Source organism: Prionailurus viverrinus, chromosome E1 (genome assembly GCF_022837055.1).
Source record: "Prionailurus viverrinus isolate Anna chromosome E1, UM_Priviv_1.0, whole genome shotgun sequence".
Classification (NCBI taxonomy): domain Eukaryota; kingdom Metazoa; phylum Chordata; class Mammalia; order Carnivora; family Felidae; genus Prionailurus; species Prionailurus viverrinus.
This window is the reverse complement of record NC_062574.1, coordinates 12,183,150-12,206,739: the sequence shown is the minus strand read 5'-3', so window position 1 is coordinate 12,206,739 and position 23,590 is coordinate 12,183,150. Positions and strand designations below refer to the sequence as shown.

Below are 23,590 nucleotides of genomic sequence, written 5' to 3'. Positions count from 1 at the left end.
TTCTGGAATAAATACCCAGGTGTGCAATTCCTGGATCACGTGGTAATTGCATGCTTATTTTTTTAAGAAACCACTAAGCTTTTTTATAGTGTCTGTACCGTTTCACATTGCCTCCAGTAATGTGTGAGTGATAGACTTCACATTCTTGCCAGCATTTGGTATTATCACCAATTTTTTTTTTTTTAATGTTTATTTACTTTTGAGAGAGAGACAGCACGAGCAGGGGAGGAGCACAGAGAGAGGGAGACATAGAATCCGAAGCAGGCTCCAGGCTCTGAGCTGTCAGCACAGAGCCCAATGCGGGGCTCAGACTCACAAACTGTGAGGTCATGACCTGAGCCAAAGTCGGACGCTCAACTGGCTGAGCCACCCAGGCAGGCGCCCCGGTATTGTCACCATTTTTAATTTTAGCCATTCTGATAAGTGTGTATTATTGCCCATGGTTCCAAACAGATCATTTTGGTTTTTTTGTTTGTTTTGGTTTTGGTTTTTAAAGTTTATTTTTTTGAGAGAGAGAGAGAGAGAATGAGCCTGGGAGAGGCAGAGAGAATCCCAAGCAGGCTCTACACTGTCAGTGTGGAGCCCGATGCAGGTCTCGATCTCATGAATCGTGAGATCATGACCTGAACTGAAATCAAGAGTCAGATGCTTAACCAATTGAGCTACCCAGGAGCCCCAACGGATTGGTTTTTTTTACTATTGAGTTTTGAGTGGTCTTTATATACTATACTTTGTTAGCTATGTGGTTTTCAAATATTTTTATCCCACTCTGTGGGGTTATCTTTTCACCCTCCTGGTAGGGCCTTTTGTATGGCAAAAGTTTGTAATTTTAATGAAGTCCAATTTGCTAGTTTAAGTTTGTGTTTCATTTTGAGTAAATTTTTATAGAAGATTGAACTTTATTTTTTTGCCTGTGGATGTCCAGTTGCTCCATCCAGCACCTTCGTCAAAAGGCTGTCTCTCTTCCGTCGAATTGCTTTAGCACCGTTTTCAAACATTAGGTTGGACATATTTGTGTGGGTCTATTTCTGGGTTCTCTCTTCTGTTCCATTGATCTATGTGTCTCACCTTCCACTAATATAACAGTCTTGAATACTGTGGATATGTAATAAATCATGTAATTGAGTAGGTGAATTCCTCCTTCTTTATTCTTTTTTTAATTTTTAAAGAACTATTCTAGTTCCTTTGACTTTCTGTATAAGTTTCAGAGTAATCTTGTCTATATTTACAAGTCTTACTGAGCTTTTGATTAGTGATTGCATTAATTCTGTATATCAATTTGGAGAGAATTGACATCTTAGAATCTTCCAGTCTATGAACATAATAGGTCTTTCCGTTTTTTAAGATCTTCTTTGGTTTCTTTCATCAGTGTTGTGTAGTTTTTAGCATGCAAATCTTGTACATGCTTTGTTAGATTTACACCTAAGTGTTTCATTATTTTAAGTGATTGTAAATGGTATTATATTTTTAATTTTGGTGTCCATATATTCACTGCTAGTATATATAGAAATAGAATTAATTTTTGTGTCCTGATCTTATACCCTGCATCCTTGTTGAACTCACTTATTAGCTCTAGGAGTTTTTAAAAATACGTTTCATGTTTTCCTACATAGAAAATTGTCTCATGTGTAAACATTTTATTTTTTCTTTTGATCTATATGCTTTCTGTTTCCTTTTCTTGCCTTAATGCACTGGCTAGAAATTCTAGCACTATAGTTCTTTTTTTTTTTTTTTTTTAACGTTTATTTTTGAGACAGAGCATGAGCAGGGGAGGGTCAGAGAGAGAGAGGGAGACACAGAATCTGAAACAGGCTCCAGGCTCTGAGCTGTCAGCACAGAGCTCGACACGGGGCTTGAACTCACGAACCATGAGATCATGACCTGAGCTGAAGTCGGACACTCAACCGACTGAGCCACCCAGGCGCCCCTCTAGCACGATAGTTCTGAGAGTGGACATCATTGCCTAGTTCCTGATCCTAGAGGGAAAGCATTTCATCTCTCATTTACCTTAAGTATACTGTTAGCTGTAGGTTTTTATAGATGCTCTTTGTCAGTTGAGGAAATTCCCTTCTGTCATGAATAGGTATCGAATTTTGTCAAATGCTTTTTCTAGATTAATTGATGTGATCATAGTTTTTCTTTAGCCTGTTAATATAGTGGATTATATTGACTGAGTTTTCAAATATTGAACCAGTCTTGCATACCTGGAATAAACCCCACTTGGTCATGGTATATAATTCTTTAATTTTTTTGCTGAATTCGTTTGCTAATATTTTGTTGATTTTTGTATCCATATTCATGAGGGATTTTGATCTATAGTTGTGGTTTTTTTTGTTTTTGTTTTTCTGTTTGATAATGTATCTGATTTTGGTATCAGGTTAATACTACCTTCATAAAATGAATTGGAAAGTGTTTCTTCCTCTTCTGTTTTGTGGAAAAGACTATGGTGTTAATTCTTCTTTGAACACTTGTGATTCCCTGATGAAACCATCCAGGCCTGGAGATGTCTTTTTTGGGAGTTTTTTTTATTTTTTATTTTTCAACATTTATTTATTTTTGAGAGACAGAGACAGCGTGAGCAGGGGAAGGTCCAGAGACAGAGGGAGATACAGAATCCAAAGTAGGCTCTAGGCTCTGAGCTGTCAGTACAGAACCCAATGCAGGGCTTGAACCCACAAACTGTGAGATCATGACCTGAGCCAAAACCATGAGTTAGACACTTCACCGACTGAGCCACCCAGGTACCCCTCTTTTTTGGGAGTTTTAAAATTATATGTCAGTTTCCCTAATACAGGATCATTCAGATTATCTGTGATTTTAAGAAATTGGTCTATTTCATCTAAATTGTCAAATTAATGCTTGTAGAGTTTTTCATATTTTTTTTTGTGTGTGTGTAGGATCTGTAGTGATATTTCCTATTTGAATCTTGATTTTAATTTATGCCTTTTTCTTCATCAGGCTTGCCAGAAGTTTGTCAGTTTTTTTATCTTTTCAAAGAACCAGCTCTTTGTTTCATTGATTTTACTGTTTTTCTGTTTCAATTTAATTATTTCTGTTCTTTATGTCCTTCTTTCTTTGGAAAAATATTATATGTCTTTTTCTAGGTTCTTGAGTTGGGAGCTTATTGATTGGAAACTTTTCCTTCTTTCTAATGTAAGCATTTTAATGTTATAACCTTCCTTCTCAGGACTGTTTTAGTTGTGTCTTATAAATTTTGATATGTTACTTTTAACATTTTTCTTTAAGGTTTCTTCCTTGGCCCATGGATTATTAAGAAGTATATTGTTGTCAATAAATTTCATTAAAAAAAAAAAAGAAGTATATTGTTTAGCTTCCAGATGTTTGGAGATTTCCTGTTACCTTTCATTGTGGTCAAAGAACATACTCTATGATTTCAGTTCTTTGATCTATTGAGACTTGTTTTATGGCCCAGGATGTGATCTATCATGGTAGCTATTCTGTGGTCACTTAAAAAAACGCATGTTCTGCCGTTGTTTAGTGGATTGTTCTAATAATCGTCGATTAGATTCCGTTGGTTGGTGGTGGTGTTGATTTCTTCTGTATTCTTGCTGATTTTTTAATTTGTTTGTCAGTTGTCAAGAGAGGAGTGTTGAAGTCTCTGACTATAATTGTGGATTTATTTCTCCTTTCAGTTCTGTGAAGTTTTTGCTTCACATTACTTTGCAGTTTTGTTATTTGGTGCATATACATTTAGGATTGCTTTGTCTTGTGGAAGTGATCCTTTTGTCACCATATAATGTTTCTGTCTCTGGTTATTTTCTTTATTCTAATCTGATACTAATAAAGCAATTCTGCTGTCCTTTGATTAATATTTGCAAGATGTATCTTTTCCATTCTTTTACTTTCAGCCCACTTGTATCATTATATATGCAGTAAATTTCTTACAGTATGTAGTTAGGTCATTTGAAAAAAATCTTTGTCTCTTTTAGTTGTATTTAGGTCATTTACATTTAATGTAATTATTGATATGTTAGGCCATAATTATTTTTTGTTTCCTGTATGTTCTCTTTGATTATTATTTCTCTTTCTTCTTCAACTTTTTTTTTTAGTGATCAATTTCATGATTTATATGTGGTGATTCTATTCAGTATAGATTTTCAGTAATTGCTCCTGACGTTACATTATGTACACAGCTCATCACTGGTGGTGTCACAGTCTACTGGTGGTGTCATTTTACCAGTTGAAGTACAGGTAGTACTTCTTTTTACACCTTTTCCCCTTCTGTAGGTAACTGTCTTAAATATTTCCTCTATGTGATTTAGAACCACATTAGACAGTGTTATAATTTTGCTTCAGTCATCAAACACAATGTAGAAAACTCAAGAGAGGGAAAGCCTGATTACATGTATTTTTGCTTACTGTGTTCTTTTATGATGATCCAAGTTTCCTTATTTTATCATTTCCTTTCTTTTGTTTTTTAAAGTTTATTTATTTATATTGAGAGAGAGAGAAAGAGAGCGAGCGAGCATGCTAGCACACTGAGCAGGGAAGGGGCAGAGAGAGGGGCAGAGGGAGAATCCTAAGGAGGCTCCTGACTGTCAGCACAGAGCCCAGTGCACGGCTCCATCTCACGAAGCATGAGATTGTGACCTGTGCTGAAATCAAGAGTTGGACACTGTTGTCTTTGTTGATTCAGTTTGTGACTCTTCTGGTTCTTAGAATGCCGGCGATTTTTCAATTGAAACCTGGACGTTTTTGTGTTATTTTAGGTGACTGTGGATTGTGTTTGACCCTTGTCTTTCAGTAGGCTTTTTCAGACACTTCTCCAATGGGGATGTAGGGGCGGGTGCTGACATCTTTTAGGTGTAAGTAGAAGTCTAGGCTCTCCACTTGGCCTCCACTGACACCTGAGGCAAGAGGTTCCTTGTTCCTGCAGAGCTGGAGTGAGAGTTCAGCTCCCCACATGGCTTCCTCTGACTCCACCCCACCAGGGTGAGGGAGGGGGCCTTGTTACTGCTGGGTGGGGGTGAAAAATCCCAGCTCCCTGCCTGGCTTCCCGACACCTTCCTGATAGGGGTGGTGGGGCACCTCTTTGCTGGCAAGGTGGAAGCCTTTGCTGGCATGGGGCTAGGCTGAGGCTTTCCTGTCATGTCTGGCTGGAATAGGGCAGTTACAATCTAAGAAGTTTCTGTCTTACCAGGTTCTTCCTTCCCTGGTTCTTCAGCTAGAGAGAGCAGCTTTTATTGGGGCTTTTGTTTGTGCCTGTTGGCATTTCCAGGTTGCTCATTCTTCCAATGCCTGGTCTGGGACGGTGAGACAAAAAGAGAACCCAGGGGCACACGTCTCCATGTTGTTTTTAGGTCTCAAAGTCCCCAGCCCCCTTCTCCGCCACTTTCTCTCCACCTTGCGGAGTCTTATGTTTTTCTTATATACAGTGTCCAGGGTTTTACTTGCACTTAGTAAGAGGAATAGGGCAAATTAACGTCTTACCTGCTTCCCAGGAAGCACAAGTTTCAAGTAACCACTTTTGAAAGGGCTTATGGTTGAGGAGTGTGCCGGACCACCAACAGCCTCTCCCTAGAGACCAGCCAGAAGCGCGGCCTCTGGTTTACTGGATCTGTGAGGGAAGGCTGAGTTTAATGAGAAGAGAAAGAGCTCAGGGGGACACTCTCCTGTCATGACTATTAATGGGGTTTGGACCAGTATGCTTCCTCTTGAAGCATGGGTGGCCTGCTTGAAACAGAACTCAGTCCCTTCCTTTGGGTCCTTACAGCGCATCTTGGATCCTCAGTATCGACAACAAATACCTGCCTCTCCCCTTCACCCTCTTCCCCACCCCCGCCCCTGTGCCCCAGCCAGGAAGCAACATCAAAGCTAGGATACCGCTGAGTTGCTAGAGCTCACTCCCCTGTGCCAGCTCCTTTAGGGTTGTCTGTTTCAAAATCTGCGTTTCAGGTTATTATGGGGCTCTCAGAAAGAGAATGCCTTCCAGCCTGTCGGAGGCCCAGCCCCAGCAAAGCAGATGAGGCCAGAGAGGGAGGAATGCTGCCTTACAAGAGCGGCTCTGGTGGCACTAAGGACATACAGATGTGGCTGGGTCTGCTGTCAGAGAAATCGTGGGAGAAGCGGTCGGGCTTCCTGGGATGCCTTTCCCGTGCCTGCAGGACGAAGAGCCGGGTGGCCGAGTCAGGACCACGGGTTATTCGGGAAAGAAGATCAGAGAGTGGGGTATTCCGGTGTGTGGCTCTTGGGCTTGCGAAACGGTTAGTCTCGATGTTCGCAGTAAGCGATGCCTGAGAGTTTTAAGGAGGGATTTGTGCTGTTAGATTGGCTCCTCCTCTCCATCCCCACAGACGCATTCGTTCCACCCCTATGCCTTTGCTTTGACTATGCCTGTCCCCAGAGTCTTCTCCACCCCAGGCCACACTTCCGTGGGGGTGGGGGGGAGGGGGGCCCCTCACCTCCGTCACGGTTGCTCCCGCCCTACCTCCTGTTTGCTTGCTTGGATGGCACTGTAGGGTGGCGGGTACCTTCCTGTCTCCTGATGACCCTAGAATTGCACAGTGGACACCTGGAGGTTCGTGGCATCCAGCTCCAGGTACCAAGTCAACCCTTTTATGAGCTCCTTGTTGCACCCCTACCCTGTCAGGTCTGTGCCTGCTGCCTCTGGCTCCTTCACTAGGCTCTGTCTGGCATGTTCTGGCTCCTCTTCTACAAACCCGTGGACTGGGGTCATTGCCCTTTTAAGCCTTTGTCCTGGTGTCTTTGAATGGAGTTTCCCCAAATATGGCCAGGGGCCAGGGGCCAGGGGCAAGAGTCACTTGAAAACTCACGTAGTGATGCCCCCTCCTCCGCCCCTCCCAAGGTTTGGGAGAATGACTCACTAGTTTATTTTACTTGGGACTATGCAGCTATGATGGTAGGAGCAGTCTCGTATTTATCTCTGCTTCCCCACTGCCTGACACTGGGAAATGATTTTTAACGACTTTATTGAGATAAAATTCACATACCGTACAGTTGACCCATTTGAAGTGTATACAGTTTGATGATTTGCAGTATATTCCCAGAGATGTGCATCCATCACCAAAATCAATTTTAGCACATTGTCGTCATCCCAAAAAGAAACCTTTATCCCTTAGCTGTCACCCCCTAGTCCTTCCATCCCCTCAGCCCTAGGCAGCCCTAGGCAGCCACTAATCTGCTTTCTGTCCCTGTGGATTTGCCTTGGTAAATGCTCCTGATGGAACGTTACCTGCTTCCCAGCTTGCTCTTCCTGTAAAGCACTTGTTTTCCTGCCCTGTGTCCTCCATTGGCCCAGCCTTCCCACTTTTCGGGACAGCCTGCCCACCTGGAAGGGTCCCCTTTGGGTGGTCTGTAGCAAGAAGGACGTGGCAAAGTGAGGCGGGTGCTGCCAGTCTCCCTGGCATATGGTACACGGGGCCAGCGCACAGTAGGTTCGAGTAAGTGTTGAGTGAATAACGGTGCCAGTGATGGGTTTGTGGTAGGAGCGGGCCAGGATCTGAGGGGACCTCCGGTCTCCCACTGCTCCTTTCGGGGAAAGTGCAGGTAGATGTAGCTATGATAGGAGTTCACCCCAAAGCCCTGCAGCCAGAGAGTAGGAGAGTGGCATGCAGTCAAAACCAGACGGGATCGTTGTCCAGCCTCCTGAATTCACACGTCAGGGAACTGCCGTCCAAGAAGCGAAGTCACCTGGCCCAGGATCCCCCCCCTGGCCCTGACCCATCCATCCTGTGTGTGCATATTCCTGAGTGGTTCGCTTGCCGGCTTAGGGAATGGCTGGGCGCTGCTCGTGTTTGCTGAGAAAACAGACCTTACTCTCCTTGCTTGTGCTTTCCGAGGCAGAATTTCATTCCACCTCCCCCGTGGCCCTCCTGGGTCGTGTCCCTCTAACCCCTGGTTCTCTGCCAGCACCCACCTCCTGTGTTTCATCAAAGCCAGTCCCTCACTCCCTTTCTTCAGCCCACTCCATGCCCCTTGCCTGAAGCCCCTCTTACCTACTTTGTTCACTTTCATGGGGAAAAGCCAGAACCTCCCCTGGGGGCCTTGAGGACCCTGCAGAAGCCAAGAAAGGGGGAGGTTCTTGGCTTACCCTGGAGTGCTGTGTGACCTCTGGCAAGTGACCTTCCCTCTCTGAGTCACAGATTCCACAGCTATAAAATGAGGTGGTGTGACAGACAGGGCGTCCAGTTTGGAAAGTGTTGAATAAAAAGCATGTTAAGAGGACCCCTAAGGCTTTCCCAGAGATTAGTCATGGGTGTAGGGGTTTGGGTTTTAATTTGTGTTACTGCCCCCCAAAGGGTAGTGGACAAATTGGCTTGGTTGTGCCTTTTCCAGCTGCTCTTTGCCAGCTGGGTATGGCTGAAAAGGGATGTGGAGCCAGAGTGTCTGTCTAGATCTTTTAACTCATGTTGAGTTCCTACTGTCAGGGTCTTGGGGGCTGGGGGAACTCTTTATAAAAAAATGAATAGCTAATGCTTATTATGCACTTACAGGCCAAACGCTGTGCTTAGTGGGCTTTTTCTCATACAATTTTTTTGGAGATACAATTTACATATTATAAAATTCACCCTCTTGGGGCGCCTGGGTGGCTCAGTCGGTTAAGCGGCCGACTTCGGCTCAGGTCATGATCTCGCGGTCCGTTTCAGATTCTGTGTCTCCCTCTCTCTGACCCTCCCCCATTCATGCTCTGTCTCTCTCTGTCTCAAAAATAAATAAACGTTAAAAAAACAACAACAACAACAAAATTCACCCTTTTAAAGTGCACAGTTGAGTAGTTTTTAGCATATTCACCAGGTCGTTCATCTATCTCCACTTCCTAATTACAGAACATTTTCATCACCCTCAAAAAGAAACCCCGTACCATTCAGAATGGGGTGCCTGGGTGGCTCAGTCCGATAAGCGTCCAACTTCGGCTCAGGTCATGATCTCGCGGTTTGTGAGTCTGGGCCCCGCATCGGGCTCTGTGCTGTCAGTGCAGAGCCTGCTTCAGAGCCTCTGGCTCCCTGTCTCTCTGCCCCTCCCCTGCTTGCACTCCTGAGCTCACTTTGTCTCTGTCCCAAAGAAGATAAACGTTTTTTTAAAAAAATAAAGAAACCCCATACCTGTTAGCCGTCACTTCCCTTTCCCGCTCCCTCCATGTCCTGGTGACCATTAATCTGCCTTCTGTTTGTGTGGATTTAGCTATTCTGGATATTTCATGTACATGGAATCATACAAAATGTGGTCTTCTGTGTTTGTGTTCTCTCACTTAGCATGTTTTCAGTGTTCATCCCTGTTGTAGAATGTGCCAGTACTTCATGCCCTTTTATTACTAATACTCTGTTGTATGGATAGGCCACATTTTGTTTATCCATTCACGTGTTGCTGGGCATTGGGGCTGTTTCTGCCTCCTGGCAATTGTGAGGAGTGCTGCTATGAACGTTCATGTCCAAGTTTTATTTGAGCACCTGATTCTAGTTTCCTTGGGTGTATATAGCTAGGAGTGGAGTCCCGGGTCGTGTGGAATTCTATGTTTAACTCTTTGAGGACCTGCCAGATTTTTCCACGGTGGCTGCACCATTTTATATTCCTGTGCTGTCTTACTTACGTTACCTCATCAGTCCTCACATGAGTCTCGTGAGGTATAGATGCAGTTATCATCACCCCCACCTTCCAAGTGGGAGAATTGAGACCCAGCATTTTCAGCCCAATGTCACCTAGCCGGGAAGTTGGTGATTCTTTGGCCAGTGTTAGCCGGGATCACTAAAGCGGTGTCTCTTCTCCCAGGCCTTTTTGTATCGTTAGAATGAGGACTTTTGACTCTGTTGTTTGCGTGATACACCTAGTACCCAGCACGCATTACACTCACCTGGTGATTGAAAATACCATTGTTTCCTGACCGTGGTGGCTTGATCAAGAACTTGAGGGAGGCACGTGTTTCTTAGGAGTCCGTGTGCTCTCCAGGTTTTCAGGGTTCTGCTGGGTTTCGTGTTACTTGCTGCACACCAGATTCTGCAGACCCCCCGGGAGCTTCTGGGTCACAAACATCTTTCTTGGAGACTCGGCCTGGGGAATGAGATGCCTGGTGTGTGCTAAGCAGGGGTGACTTCTGGTTTCAGTGAGTGCTTATCTTCAGCTTGACCACTGAACCTGTTCTCTCTCCGGTCCAAGGCACTGATGACCTCTGCCCTCTTTTTTCTCCTCCAGGCAAAACCTATTTATGGTGGCTGGCTGCTCCTGGCTCCAGATGGGACTGACTTTGACAACCCAGTACATCGGTCTCGGGTAAGGTTGTCAGAATGAATTCTCGAAGTGGGAGGAGCTCCAGAGGGACCCTTCTAGGGGCAAGTCGATGGAGTGGGGAAGGGAGATGGGGAGTTAACAGTGGGTCGTGAGATGGCAGGATCAGCAGGGAACCCCCATTCGGCAGACTTGTAGGTCCAACGGGAGAAGTCTCCATGATCCTAGTTATGCCACCCTTGAAAAGGAGCTGCTCTCACCTGGTGCCTCCTGTTTCTTGGGTCAGCTTGACTCCAGAAACAGTTAAATGTAAAAAGCAGAATAGCAGTTCATTAAACATTTGCATTATGCTAATTAGGCTTCCGGTTAGCTCCTTCCCTCCTTGCCTCATCTATCCTCCCAGGTGAGGGGATCAGCAGATGAGCACTAGTGAAGGGATGAGGGACCGGAGGGCCAACTTTGCTCTGGCCCCATCTCTCCTGGGCACCCCAGCCCAGTAGGGGAGCACCCAGGTCCGCTGGAGCACTGAGACGATTAAACCAACACTGTCCCGGAACAGTACTTTGTTCCTCTGCCTGGGGGCCTCTTTGGATGACTAGTTAAAACACCATCTTTCCTTTTCCACGTGTTCTTTTCCAGGTGTTGCGGCCCATACCCTGTAAATTGCTCCAGCTCCTCTTCCTTCCCGTCCACTGGTCCCTGAGGGAGCCTCTGCTCTGCCTCTTGATCTCTGCTGCCCCCCTGGCCCCAGTGCTACACTCTGGGGTGGGGGCCGTGGTGCCCCACAGACCTTGCATTATGCCTGGGATCTTTAGGATGACTTCTGGTATGGGTTTTGACTTTAAAGATGCCAAATAGGAGCCTTGAAGAGGTTTCTCAGGAAGACTTCAAGTGGCCTCTCCCTGGATACCCAGCATGGGACCAGCCTTCCACGTCCTTTTTGCAAGGCCATTTGGGCATCCTGTGCCATCCAGGCAGAAGGACGACAGGGGTGACTGTGTTCCAATGTCCGCAGTAACCAGGGAGCAGCTCCCTTTCCTGTTTTATATCTGGGTCATACAGAATTGCCATTTCCATCTTCTGATGAGAAAAACATTATTACGAATGATATAATTCTGGCCGAAAGCAGAGAGGCGTGATAGCTTAGTTCTTGTGGCCTTATTGCCAATGAAAGTATGAATTTTGTTGGGCTTTTTGAAATGTTCAAAATAGGTCATGGATCCCCATGATGATCTCTGGGGTTCAGGGACCAAGAGTCTCTTGTGCTGGACATGTATTCCCCCCGACAAGAAGGAAAGCGTTGGCTCTTGTGGCTCTTTCTGTTCTGCTGTTAGTGCTTTTGGGGTCCGCCAGCCCCCACGGCCTGTCCTTTGGGTGGAGCGTGGAGAGGGGCGCCCTTCGCTATCGATCACTCCTCGGACATCAGAGTCATTCCTACGGGTCTCCCTCCTCCTCACTTTTGAGTTTTGTTTGCTCACTTATCCTCAGTGAACACTGGAGCCTGACTGCCTTTTCCCTGTCTCTGATTCCCTGTGGGTCATTGGAACAACCCTTTTATAGCAGTTTCCTAGGTTTTTTTTAGAAGTGGGGGATCAGGGCCTGGCATTCTCAGGTTATTCCATACTGTGCCATACAGTTCATCAAATAAAAACTGACACCACGTTATGTGGTAAGTTCTGTGCTGGGTACATAGAAAACACAGAATATACAGAAATACAGAAAAGACTCCCCTGGCTGTCTAATAAATTGCCATTCTTATGCCTTGGGTCCCTCTTTTCCTGCCATCTACCCCAGAAATGAAAGGCGTGGAGCCGGCATTAGTCTGACATAGGCTTGTCAGGCACGGGGACTCCCTCCTAACCACCCACTCTATGCTCCATTGCAGAAATGGCAGCGGCGGTTCTTCATCCTCTACGAGCATGGCCTCCTGCGCTACGCCCTGGACGAGATGGTGAGTGTCGTTCCGCGCCCACTCCGTGCCTCTCGCCTCCCCTAGGGCCCCTTCATCGCGGCTCTGCTTGGGTCGTCTGCGAGCACAGTGGTGTGCTTGGGTGTTCCTTTGGGAGCCTGGAATTTGAAGAACTTGGGGTGTGTGTGAGAGATGGCCCTGAGAACCCAGACCTTTGCTGGGCAGCATCGTCACAGGTGCGAGTGAGTAGCAAGGGAGGAAGCCCCTGTGTTCCAGGCTGACAGGAGTCCCACTTGGCCAGTTAGCAAGAAGCAGAACAGGCTGTGGGCCTGCGGGGATGGGTGGGAGGCCGACCCTGGGCATGTGTGTGTGAGTTGAGCACATGTGCATTCACGTGCTGTCGTCCCACGACTGCCTCTCGGTTCCATTGCCGCAGTTAGTCTCGTCCTGTTGGACCTTCAGGGGCCTCCTGGCCACGGGGTCAGTTTTCTCCTGGTGGCTGAAACAGGACACGGGGCTCCTTCCTGCCCTGCCGCGCACCAGCTTTGCTCTGGTTTGCTCCCTGCTTCCTGGGCTGGATGAGTGTTTATTGCTCTTGGTCCAGAGGCAAACCTGAAAACCAACCAGGTGGAAAGTTGTTGTGGCTTTTCTTTTTCCATCCACGTCGCCTGAGTTTTTCTCTATGGAGATCGGTCTCTCCTAACTAATCTAAAGTATGACTGAGTTCCAAGTTTTATGAAGGGTTGAAGGCAGAAGATTTTAGTACCTTTTCCTGTTCCACTTGAGTTTGTGTGCATTTATGTGGGCAGCATTTTTAACCGGGACTGTCCTGGAAAATCGGGTCATACTGTGTGAAATAGGTTGACCCCCATCCCACCCAGAGTTCATTTTCTTTTCGCTACAGGAGTGAGGGCAGGGTCCTGGAAGTGTGAGCAGAGATAACTGTCCTCTCCAAGGACCTTGTAGGCTGTTGGGACATTTGGATTTTAGGGTGGTCAGTAGAGCTGGGTGACAAGGCCACAAGTGAGTCCATTTCCAAATGGGGTTCCTAATATTTGTGATGTGATGCTTTCTCTTTTCTGTTTCTCAGCTGAATTAGTGGGTATGATATTTAGGTAATGGAATTAGCAGGTATGATACCTGTTCTATATCAACCATTGCCTCATTGGTTCCTTCTTTCTCATTCTTTCTGGTGAGTGTATTAGAACAGTGTAATGGGCCCCAGAGGGTTTTTGCCATGGAAGCATCTGTGGTCCGAAGTAGATTGGAGGTGAGCATCGGTGGGGTGTGGTAGAATTCACTAGAAAAAGGAGCAGGGGAACCGATTCACTTGGATACCCGTTTCCTTCAGGGAAAAGGTATGCAGGCCTGGAGGCAGACCCGGCCCTGCCCTCTGCACTCTTCCAGCTTGGCCATCATGCAGGTCGTAGCCCCGGGTGGGAGATGGGCTTCTGCAAGCCTTGAAGTTTACTTTTGTCCTCCCTGTGCTTGGCTGCCTTGTTCTTAAGTCCCCCAAAGCCTAACAGTAGTAGAGAAGGAGCCTCAGAGGTCACTGGCTTACATCCAGGCTGGGCTACCCCGTGAACCCTCCCGAAAAAGAGTTCCCTGGACTTTGCTTGGAGACCGATTATTCTGGTCAGGAAACCTTTCTGTAGGTCTACTGGAGTCCAGTATGGTCTTTTGTTCCCTTCAGCTCAGTTGCACATGCACAAAGCGAGGGTGGCTACCGTGGATGCCTTTGTGTCTGCACAAATGGAGAGCACATGATGCATCCCAAGAGCTGCTCCTAAAGAATTGAGGCTGGTGAGCCGTGAGTACTGACACCTTGCAGTACGTTTTGGTCTCCCAGCAACCCAGATGTTGGTTGGGTATTATTTCACGTGCCGCTGGGGCAGAGGTCGGACCGTGCCAGCCACATGGGAAAAGAAGCCCCGGGAAAAGTGTGGGCTACAGAGAGGGCATTGTGGGGGATGCCCAGAGTTGAGTTTTGGGCCATGGGCCACTTTCTGGCAGATGACCTTGGAGCCGAAGAGGCTGACCTGGTGTGCCATTTAGTGTTGAAATGTTAGTGTGGGCATTGCAGAGACGCTGCACCTCCAGGGAGTAGAGAGGCGTTATTTCTGTGAGTGAAAAAAGACAGTGTCAGTTGTGTTGAAATACCTTTAAAGCAGCATCTCAGGTGTGTGAGGGTTTTCCCTGTTGTGTTAGGAAAGTGCTTTGGGGGAAAGTTGCAGGAAAGCGTCTGGCCTGCAGTTGACAAGAGGCTGGGTGAAGGAGGCAGTCAGATGCCAGCTGCCCATGGTCAGCGTTGGCGGCCGTTGCAGGTGGGCTCTATCTTGCAAGGGCTGGAGGGGCCTCTCCCACCCCAGTGGTCCGTATCAGGCCTTGTTCTTCCTGGCCACTCCCCAGTGAGCACGATCCAGAATCCTGGAGCCCCAACCCAAAGGTCAGCTTTCCCGACGCCTAGACGCCTGCCTCTGCCCGGCTGGCAGGGTCCTGAGACCTGGAGCGGGAGAGCTTTGCAGGCAGGCTCTTGTCTGAACTGAACGCAGCCGTGCTGGGAGTTTCTCTTAGAGTATGTAAAGTAGAGCCATGGTCCTCAGCTGGGGACCGCTGTGCCTCTCAGGGCCACTTGGCAACGTCTGGAATCTTCGACTTGCAACTGTGCAGGTTGCTCTGGACACCTACGGGTAGAGGCCAGGATTGCTGTGACGCACGGGACAGGCCTCACAACAGGGAACGATCCGGCCCCAAATGTCAGCAGTGCTAAGGCTGAGAGACCCTCCCGGGTGATCTGGTCAGTGGCTTGTGTAAAATTTTTTTTATTTTTTGAATTAAAATATAAGTTTGACTTGCTTTCTTTTCACCCCTGTTCTTGAGGTGAGGAAGGACTCCACTGTCTGATTTCCTGGGAGTGGGGGAGGTGAATGGGGCAGCGTTAGCCAGCTGGCTGGCGTGGTAAATGCCAGACGTGGAATGGGGTAGGCCTGTTCCTGGAGTGCAGTGGTTTCTGCCGGGGGCCCCGCATATTGGGAGTCCACAGGTCTAGGAGGATTGCCTATGTGCGTAGCTGCTACCCAGGGAGCATATACGTACCACTTCCTGCGCTGTGTTCAGACCACCATGATGTATAATGGCCACACCTTGGTGTTGGTTGGTCTCTAACATCAGCGGCCCCGGCTCTGGGAAGCCTGTAGCCACTGCTGGTCCTTCCGCTCCTGCCGAGCCCGCGCCCTCGACCCTCCTGCTCAGAGCTCCTCTACTGCCTGTAATACGTCATAGCATTTTAGGGCTGGGCTGTCCCCTTAACACGAGTCACAATCGGTTTCTTTTTTTTTTTTTTTTTTTTTAATTTTTTTTTTTTTTTCAACGTTTTTTATTTATTTTTGGGACAGAGAAAGACAGAGCATGAACGGGGGAGGGGCAGAGAGAGAGGGAGACACAGAATCGGAAACAGGCTCCAGGCTCCAAGCCATCAGCCCAGAGCCTGACGCGGGGCTCAAACTCACGGACCGCGAGATCGTGACCTGGCTGATGTCGGACGCTTAGCCGACTGCGCCACCCAGGCGCCCCTCACAATCGGTTTCAAGTTGTTACTTGACTTTTATACAATGTTATTGTTTGTTTTCATTGGTTTAAATGTTATCTTATCAACTAGATGGTGACTTTTTTTTCCATCACTAGGCCCTCGATAATTCTTGGTCTCTGTCTCCATCATCTAGCCGGGGCCTTGCTGGGGTGGCACAGTCCTAGTAAATATTTGTTGAGTTGAAGTAACCAGCTTCCGGGAGAGGCACGAGGTGTGTTGTGTGTTCCAGCCCTTACTGGAGGGGAGAACGCGCTCCGGAAGGCTCCAGAGAACAGTGTGAGAAAGGTTGTCCTGGGCCCCCCTGGGCTGGAACGGACAAGGGCATGGCGGTTGTCAGGAGGTCCCGGGAGGAGAAGGAAGGCTGCACTCCCTGGGGCCGTGCCTGCTTCAGGGGCTGCTTCCAGAGGCTCTTTCGTTCTGAGACCTCTGCTGGGTCTGGAGCCGTTACGCCTAGTCCCGCTCCATGGGCTGACTGTTGCCATTCTCTCCCCGGCAGCTCTGAGATGGGGCTAACCTTTGCGAATCGCTTTTCCTTTTTTGGGAAATTTCTTTCTCGATACACCCACATACCCTGTAACTGGTGGGTGTGGAGGAGAGGCACATTTCCCAAAAAAGGGAAAGAAATTTTCCCAAACACAAGCTGAGGTGAGGTGGGCTCAGGGCAGCCTCACAGACAAGTGGGAGCCTGAGCAGTTTGGCTGGGCCGCTGGTTTTTCAGGAGTGGACGGAGGAGAGGATCTAGAAACCCAGACTTCTCCCTCTCTCTTCTGCTCTTGTTTCTTCCTCTGTAACCTGCCCGTTATCGTACCAGATTCTGCCCTGTCTCCTTAAGCTTCTGGAGACTGGCGTAAAGCTAAGGTACTGGTTTCGTCGGAGCCCAAAGGTCACCCACTGGAAGGTTTCTCAGAGAAGCACCAAGTCCTGCTCGACGGCGGGGCCTCCACCTTTGCGGTGGAACGCGCCGGGCCGTGTGGCTCTGGGGCTCTGTTGGCACCGTACCTGCTGAGCTGTGGTCTGCTCTCTTGCCTTCATATCCTCTTGCTTTTAGCTCCTAGAAGCCAGGCCAAAAAGACGGTGTAAGGTTCTTTTGTTTTGTTTTTAAATTATCAGCTATGTATAACAATACCTCCTGTTCCAGTCGTCTTTAAGAGTGTGGTGCTGTGTGGTCAAGCAGACTCCACTGTTGTGCGGCTGGCAGCCCCACTCGTCTGCAGAGCCCCGAAACTCTGCCCCACGTGGCGCTGACTCCCCAGCCTCTCTGCCCCCTGACCGCTGGCAACCCCCTTTCTGCTTTCGTCTCTGTGATTTTGACGACTCTGTGTACCTCATACAGGTGGAGTCCTACAGTATTGGTCCTTCCGTGTCTGGCTGATGTCACTGAGCATAAAATCTTTGAGGTTGGTCCGTGTTGGAGCAGGTGTCAGAATCTCCTTGTTTTAAAAGATCTGCTGGTCTCATGCTCTTGAACCATCTGGGCTCTGGAGCAAACGGACCCCGGGTTCCTCCCACGGGGACGCCGTAGAGGGAGTGCAGTTCCGCTTCCGTGGCGAGCGTGTGGTACTGAGGGTCGTTGCCTTTTACTTCGTGGGGCACCTCGCCATCCCCTGCCTTGAGAGTCAGGACGGACCGGAGCTGTGCGACTCTGTAGGGACTGTGCTGCCGAGGACCCTTAGCTTCATTCACATCCTTAGGCATCGTAGGGAAAACACTTCTGGTCCTTGGAGACGTGCCCTTTTCAGGGGCGGCCGTGGGTTTGTCCATCCCACAGAATGCAGAGGTCCGGCCAGAGAAGTCGCTCTGGGGTGTCTGTGCTCAGAGTATCTGTCTCTGTGTCATGAGGTGAGCTTGGTGTGAGCATTCTTCCACGGATGCCAAGTGCTAACGGGGTAGGATCCTGGCTCCTCGGTAAGGGTTTGCCTCCTGTCAGAATCCCGGAGCTTGCTTTGATCTCGGGACCTTTGCCCACTTGGTTCTTGTCAGATCTCACCTACTTTGGTGTTGTGTCATGTGCCCTGAATGGTGGGCAGCTGCCCAGGGCCATAGGAGAGCGTGGAAGAGGGGCATCACAGCTTGGCCCTACTGTCTTTAGGAACTGTCTCTGAGGTTCTTTTGTTCTGTCCCCCATCACATATTTTTCCAGGTGTTCCCCTGTATGAGAATCATCTGAGGGCAAGGCCCAGCCTTCCAGAGTTTAAATAACCACTGCTTGTGATGCTTAGGAAGCCCTAACGCTCGAGACCCTCCTCCGTAGGCTCTGGCTTTGTTTCTTCCTCGCTTGGAGCTTTCCGAGGCAGAGAAGGGCTGATGTGTCCGATCCGTTGGTGACCGCGGCGGCTCTTGTATCCAAGGCAAGCTGCAGGGGAAGAACACGTGGCCGAAAGGAGGTCCCCCCCGTGGTGAACCTCACGCAGTCTGTTGGGACCCCTCCATGAACACGTGAAGATTGAACATCAAAGCAAAGCCACGATGTGCACACTGTTCGGGGTCATGGTGGTTTGGAGGGTCAGAGAAGTCTTCTGAAAGGAAAGAGAGGACGTTGGCCACCTTCCTGCTTGTCACGGAGATTGGGGAGGCACAGCGTGCTTGGCCCAGTGCTGCGTGTGCGTTGGCTCTTCAGGCAGGATCTCTGATGTCGTCCTCGTGACACTCCCTTGATAGGTACTGTTTGTTGTATCCATTTCACAGACGGAAAAACTGAGGCCCAGGCATATGGTGGGGTCGCTCAACTTCTGAGTGACGGAACTGGGATTTGTAAACAGGTGAGCCACCTTCTGGGAGAATGATGGTGTCTTTTCCCCAGCGGTCCTGTCCGGTCCTGTCTGGCCACAGCCGACTCTCCGGCAGCTGCTGCCTGAATGGGGGAGGGTAATGGTGCTGGCTGAGGGCCAGGCTGGGCCCTCGGCATCCTTCCCACCCCTCGAGTTTGTCTGTAGCCATAAACTGGCGGCGAGAGTAGTTTCCCTTGTGTGTTCAAGCCGGTCGAGCTAAACTAACTTCAGGCCTGCAGTCCTGGCGAATGAACGTCCGTTGGAGATGTGTAGGGTCAGAAGAGTGAAGGGTGCCTCCCTGTGCCTGTGTCCATAGGCAGAGAAGCTTCCTCAGATGCAGGGAACCCTCATGTTCAAGGGGTAGGGCTGAGACGGCAAACCTGGGAAGGTATTTTATGCATTAGTCCCATGCTTTCAGATTGACTTTTGAGTCTGTCACGCGTTCAGCCCTGCTTTGGCCTTCATTCTTTTCCACAAGGTTTCCGCTTCCAGGGAACGGAGGCAGGCCTGCTGTGTCTAGGTGCCAGGAGCCTGAAGGATGCAAGGAGGGTGTTGGGTTAGGAGTCCAGTAAATGTGGGTTTTAATCTCCTTCCTCTGTTTCTGGCTGAGCGGCCTTGAGCGGGGCCCTCCTCCCTGCCCCTTTTCCCTCCACAGGAACCTCATGAGGGTTTCGGGGCCTCAGCCAGCCTGTGTTTCCCTCCTTCCCCTCCTCTGCTCAAGCTGCTCTTTGCTAGTCCCGTGCTCGCTGTGGTAATACAGGCACTTTCAGAAAGCGACCATGAACTTGGAAGCGTTTCCCTACTCAGCCTCTGGAGCAAGATGGGGAGCCGTTGGGAGGGGAAGCAAGCCCTGAGGCCCTACAGATGCAGCAGGTTCCGCTGAGGTCTCTGGCCACTGTCACACGTGGTTGGGAGAGCTCTGACTTGAAGTGCAGTTCCACAGAGAACCTCACTGCAGCGTTTAAAACGGATGCAGTTTGCTGCCTCGTCAGTTAAAGTTGTGAGATAATCCCAACCCCTTCTTCACCAGCCCCCCCCCCCCCCCAAGCCATACTGAAGAATATGTTGTGATTGGACGGACCTCCTGTGGCAGAATTATCCAGGTGCCTAGGCCTAGGCCATGTGCCTACACAGGCCAGGCACCTCTTCTTACCTCGACCACGTAATTAACTTATTTTTCCAAAATAATGGACTTTTTAAACATTTGTAAAAATAGTGTTTTGCTAATGTGGGCTGATGTGTGAATAGGACTCCCCTTTCTAGGTTAACTTTGGGGCCCATGTTGGGGCTGACGTTTGCAAGAAGTAGAAAGTAACGGGGAGATGGGCAGGGGAGGGGAGGGGAGGGGCAGGGCCCGGCCTGCTGGCTGTCGGGCTGGGCACAGCCTGGGCTGTGTACAAGGTGATTCCGGGGTATGGAGGTGTTTAACCCCTGCCTGCTTTAGCTTTCTGGACACGGGGGTCTTTGATGTGTCCCTTATCCCATCTTTACTTCGTCTCGACAACCAAAAAACAATTTTCAGCTCTTTGGGAGTGATATTGTAACAGTTGCTTGGCTGGAAGGTGAGGCATTAGTCCTGGTGGAATTTGTGTCCCTTGGTGGCAGGGAGTGGATGACAGGGTGAGGGATGGGTCATAAGAGGGCCCTGTGTGCTTGGCCTCTGGGCTTCCTGCGGGAAGTGGATGTTACGAAACGTGAAAGTGAGTGAGCAGGGAATGACTCACTTTCACCCAGGTGGGACTGGGAACTCTTCCCAGCTGAATCCTGTTGTCAAAGTTCAGGGGTCAGTGGTGAAGCTGACAAGTGCCACACGCCATTTCTCCTTTTGTTTGACTTACTGTGATGCACGCGACTTCACCCACGAGCAAGAAGCATGTAGATGCAGGGACCTTTTCTTTGTGTCTCTCTGGGACCTTCAGGACAAATGGAAATGAAACCGGGGACCAAATTTAAGACCCTCCCCTCCTTTCCTTTTAAAGTAAGTTGGGGAGGAGTTTGGGAACGCGGGCTTGTTAAGACATCTGAGCCTGGCATTATTGCAAATTGCAGCATTCTGCCTCTGGTAGCTTTTTCTTGTCATTTCTTGTCATTTACAACTCTGTATGCTGGCCCGGGTGGCATATCTCACATACAGAGCAGCTGGGGCATGAAAGCCACCAGTGGTTAACCGTGGGGCTATTTGGATAAAGAACAGAGCAGACTCTGTTATAGCAGACGGGTTTCAGGAGATGACCCGGTCCAGACCTCCATTTTATGGTGGGGAAACCCAAGGGAGGGGGTTAACAATCTTGACCTTGGGGACTCAACCAGTAGGTGTGCGGTAAGCAGCCAGGTTCTGATTGCCTGCTCCTGATTGGTGGCCTATGGGCTGCCCTTTGGGAGTCGGGGAGGTGGGGGTGGGGGGGAGGGCTGTTTTACATACAGGGGCCTAAGTGTGGGGTGGAGAGTTAGAATCTTTCACATGGATGGCCGAAGCCTTGTAGAGCAAAGAGACAACATGCAGGAATGAGTGGGTAAAGAGGGTTAAGGAGATGGGAACAAAGAAATCCTTGCCAGGTGCAGTAGGGGGTTGCTGCAGGTAACCCTGAATTATTTGCAAGAACCAAGAGAAGACAAAGGTACCACTCCCACATGGGTCCAGGTCACATGTGATCCTCCTTCCTCTGTCCTTGATCCCTGAGACACTTCTGGCACGTCGGTCTCCCTCTCTAGGTCAGTGAGCACCTCAAGACAGGGCCTGGTATTTGCCCGCACAGACAGGACATTAAATAACATACCTAGGGATGGGACAAGCTGACTGTGTGGTAAATGGGTCTACTGTCTTGACTCTAGTGCTTGATTCTCTGTTGTGAACATTTAAAATTTAGAAAAACAAAAATTTTTTAATATTTATTTATTTTTGAGAGAGAGAGAGAGAGAGAGAGAGAGAGACAGAGCTTGAGCAGGGGAGGGGCAGAGAGAGAAGGAGACACAGAATCTGAAGCAGGCTCCAAGCTCTGAGCTGTCCGCACAGAGCCCGACCCAGGGCTCGAACTCACAAACCATGAGATAGATCATGACCTGAGCCGAAGTCAGTCGCTTAACTGACTGAGCCACCCATGCGCCCCACTGTTGTAAATATTTTAAGAAGGCTTCCCACGGAGTACCCGCCATCTTTGACTTTCACACAGCACTGAGGATTTGGTGACCTCGGGTTATCCAACGAGTGCCTTTCTGTCTCACTGGGACCGTCCAGTGTGCTTACCTTCCTTCCCAGTCACATGAGTAGTGAGTCAAGGGCGGCAAGATAGTGATTAGCTGCCTGCCTGTATTCAGTGTCCATGAGCCATTATGAGGTACCCACGTTCTCTGTGCCTCCCCCAGTGCGCCCGCTCGTACTGAGTGAGAAGGCTTCTGGATACCCATGATTCATTAACAGAGGTGGCTGAATATGGTTTTATGTCCCGTTGTCCACTTGGGTGCCATCTGCCCAGCCCTTTGTGTGTGCACAGCTCTTTCAGTGACAGGAGGAGGGGTGGGAGCAGCACCTCTGTGCAGTGTGCGCAGGGATCTCTGTGGCCCTTCCTCTGCGCCGGGATAGCGACCGAGGATGGGCTGTGATCGGCACCCCTATTGGAGATCTTCAGAGCTGTGGGCGGACTTCTCTGCGGCAGCTGTGGCTGGCCTGCTGCGAGTCTGTGATAACGGGCTGGGTGGCTCCCTCCCGCAGAGAGAGAAATGACTTTGGGTATTAGGAAAGCGAACAGCTTGGAGTAATTGGTTAGGGAGCTAATTAAGTAGCAGCAGGGAAAGAACTGTCGAAAAAGAGTCATTTTATAGAAGTTAGCAACAGAAAACATTTGGGGTTGAGAAAACAAGGCCAAGCGAGTCGTACTAGTATGTTTACATGTGCACATGTGGTGCTCACACACACATGCACACGTGGGGCTGGGTAGCGCGCAGCCAGGCCGCAGAGCTCTCCAGGGGCCAAGTCCCGGCGCCCTTACCTCTCGGGCCCTCAGAGTCTACCCCACCCCGGTTAGGACCCTGCTGCCCCTGCACCCGCTCTCCCTGACTGAGTGTTTTGCTTTGGACTCCCTGGGACATGGGCAATGCTGTCCTGGTAAGCAAGCCACTTAAAGTATTAGTTGTGGGTAGGCAGCTTAACATGGGTGGGTCTTAATCTCTCCTGCCCTCCCTTCTCTCCACAAAACACTTTTCCGGAAGAATCTTTTCCTCTGCAGGGAAGGGAAGGGAAAGGAAGGGCATATTCTTTACAGTGGGAGAACTCTCTGAAGCCAGAGAGTGTTTCCACTGGTGAAATCACAGGAGCCATAGCAGGCAGGCAAGCGGAGGATCTTCAGGAAGGGGCATCCTTCACAAGGGCTGGTCCAGGCCTTGTGCGTGTGCATGTTGATGAGTCATTCATTCTTAGACATCCGTTGAGTCCCTACAGTGTGTCAGAAGTGAACTCCAAGGTGCTTTCATTGTGGGAATGAAGGGGACGACTGATAATGATACGCAACATGGCGGGTGTTAGTTGCCTGCGGCTGCCATAACAAGTCACCACTAACCTAATGGCTGAAAATAACACAGATTCGTTCTCTCACTGTTCTGGAGGTCAGGAGTCCAGAATCCATTTCTCTGAGCAGAGCTGGTTCTTTCTGGAGGCTCCAGGGGAGAATCCGTGTCGTTTTCTTTTCAGATTCCAGGGGCTGCCTGCGTTCCTCAGCCTGTGGCCCCTTCCTCAGTCACTGCTGCTTCGGGCTTCTGTTGTCACATCTCCTTCTCCTCTTTGTCACATCTCCGGCTGCCTCTGTCTTAGACGACACTTGTGATGACATTGGGCCCTCCAGATAAGCGATTCCTCTCCCATCTCAAGATCTTTGCCTTAATCACACCTGCAGAGTCCCTGTTGTTATCTAAAGTCACATGCACAGGTTCTGGGGATTGGGACACGGTTGTCTTTGGGGGCCATTACTCAACCGACACAGAGGGTATGATAATGGAAGCTATCACAAAGTGGGAACAGGGGAGGGTGAGCTGACTCCACCTGGAAGGTTTCACCGGAGAAATGAGCTGGCCTGGGTCTGCAGGGCGGAGTGGTGTCGCCTAGACCAGGCTGAGAGATGGTGGGGAGAGCTC

At 49.2% G+C, this 23,590-nt stretch overlaps 1 protein-coding gene across 6 annotated transcripts in view; it reads left to right on the top strand.

Moving 5' to 3' along the window:
• Positions 1-23,590, top strand: part of MPRIP (myosin phosphatase Rho interacting protein) — a 154,019-nt gene that overhangs the window by 23,319 nt on the left and 107,110 nt on the right. For all 6 annotated transcript variants that reach the window (XM_047832870.1, XM_047832867.1, XM_047832868.1 and 3 more), the window contains exons 2-3: positions 10,168-10,245; positions 12,086-12,151. In XM_047832870.1, the coding sequence (XP_047688826.1) occupies positions 10,168-10,245; positions 12,086-12,151 (144 nt within the window). The remainder of the gene's footprint in view (positions 1-10,167; positions 10,246-12,085; positions 12,152-23,590) is intronic.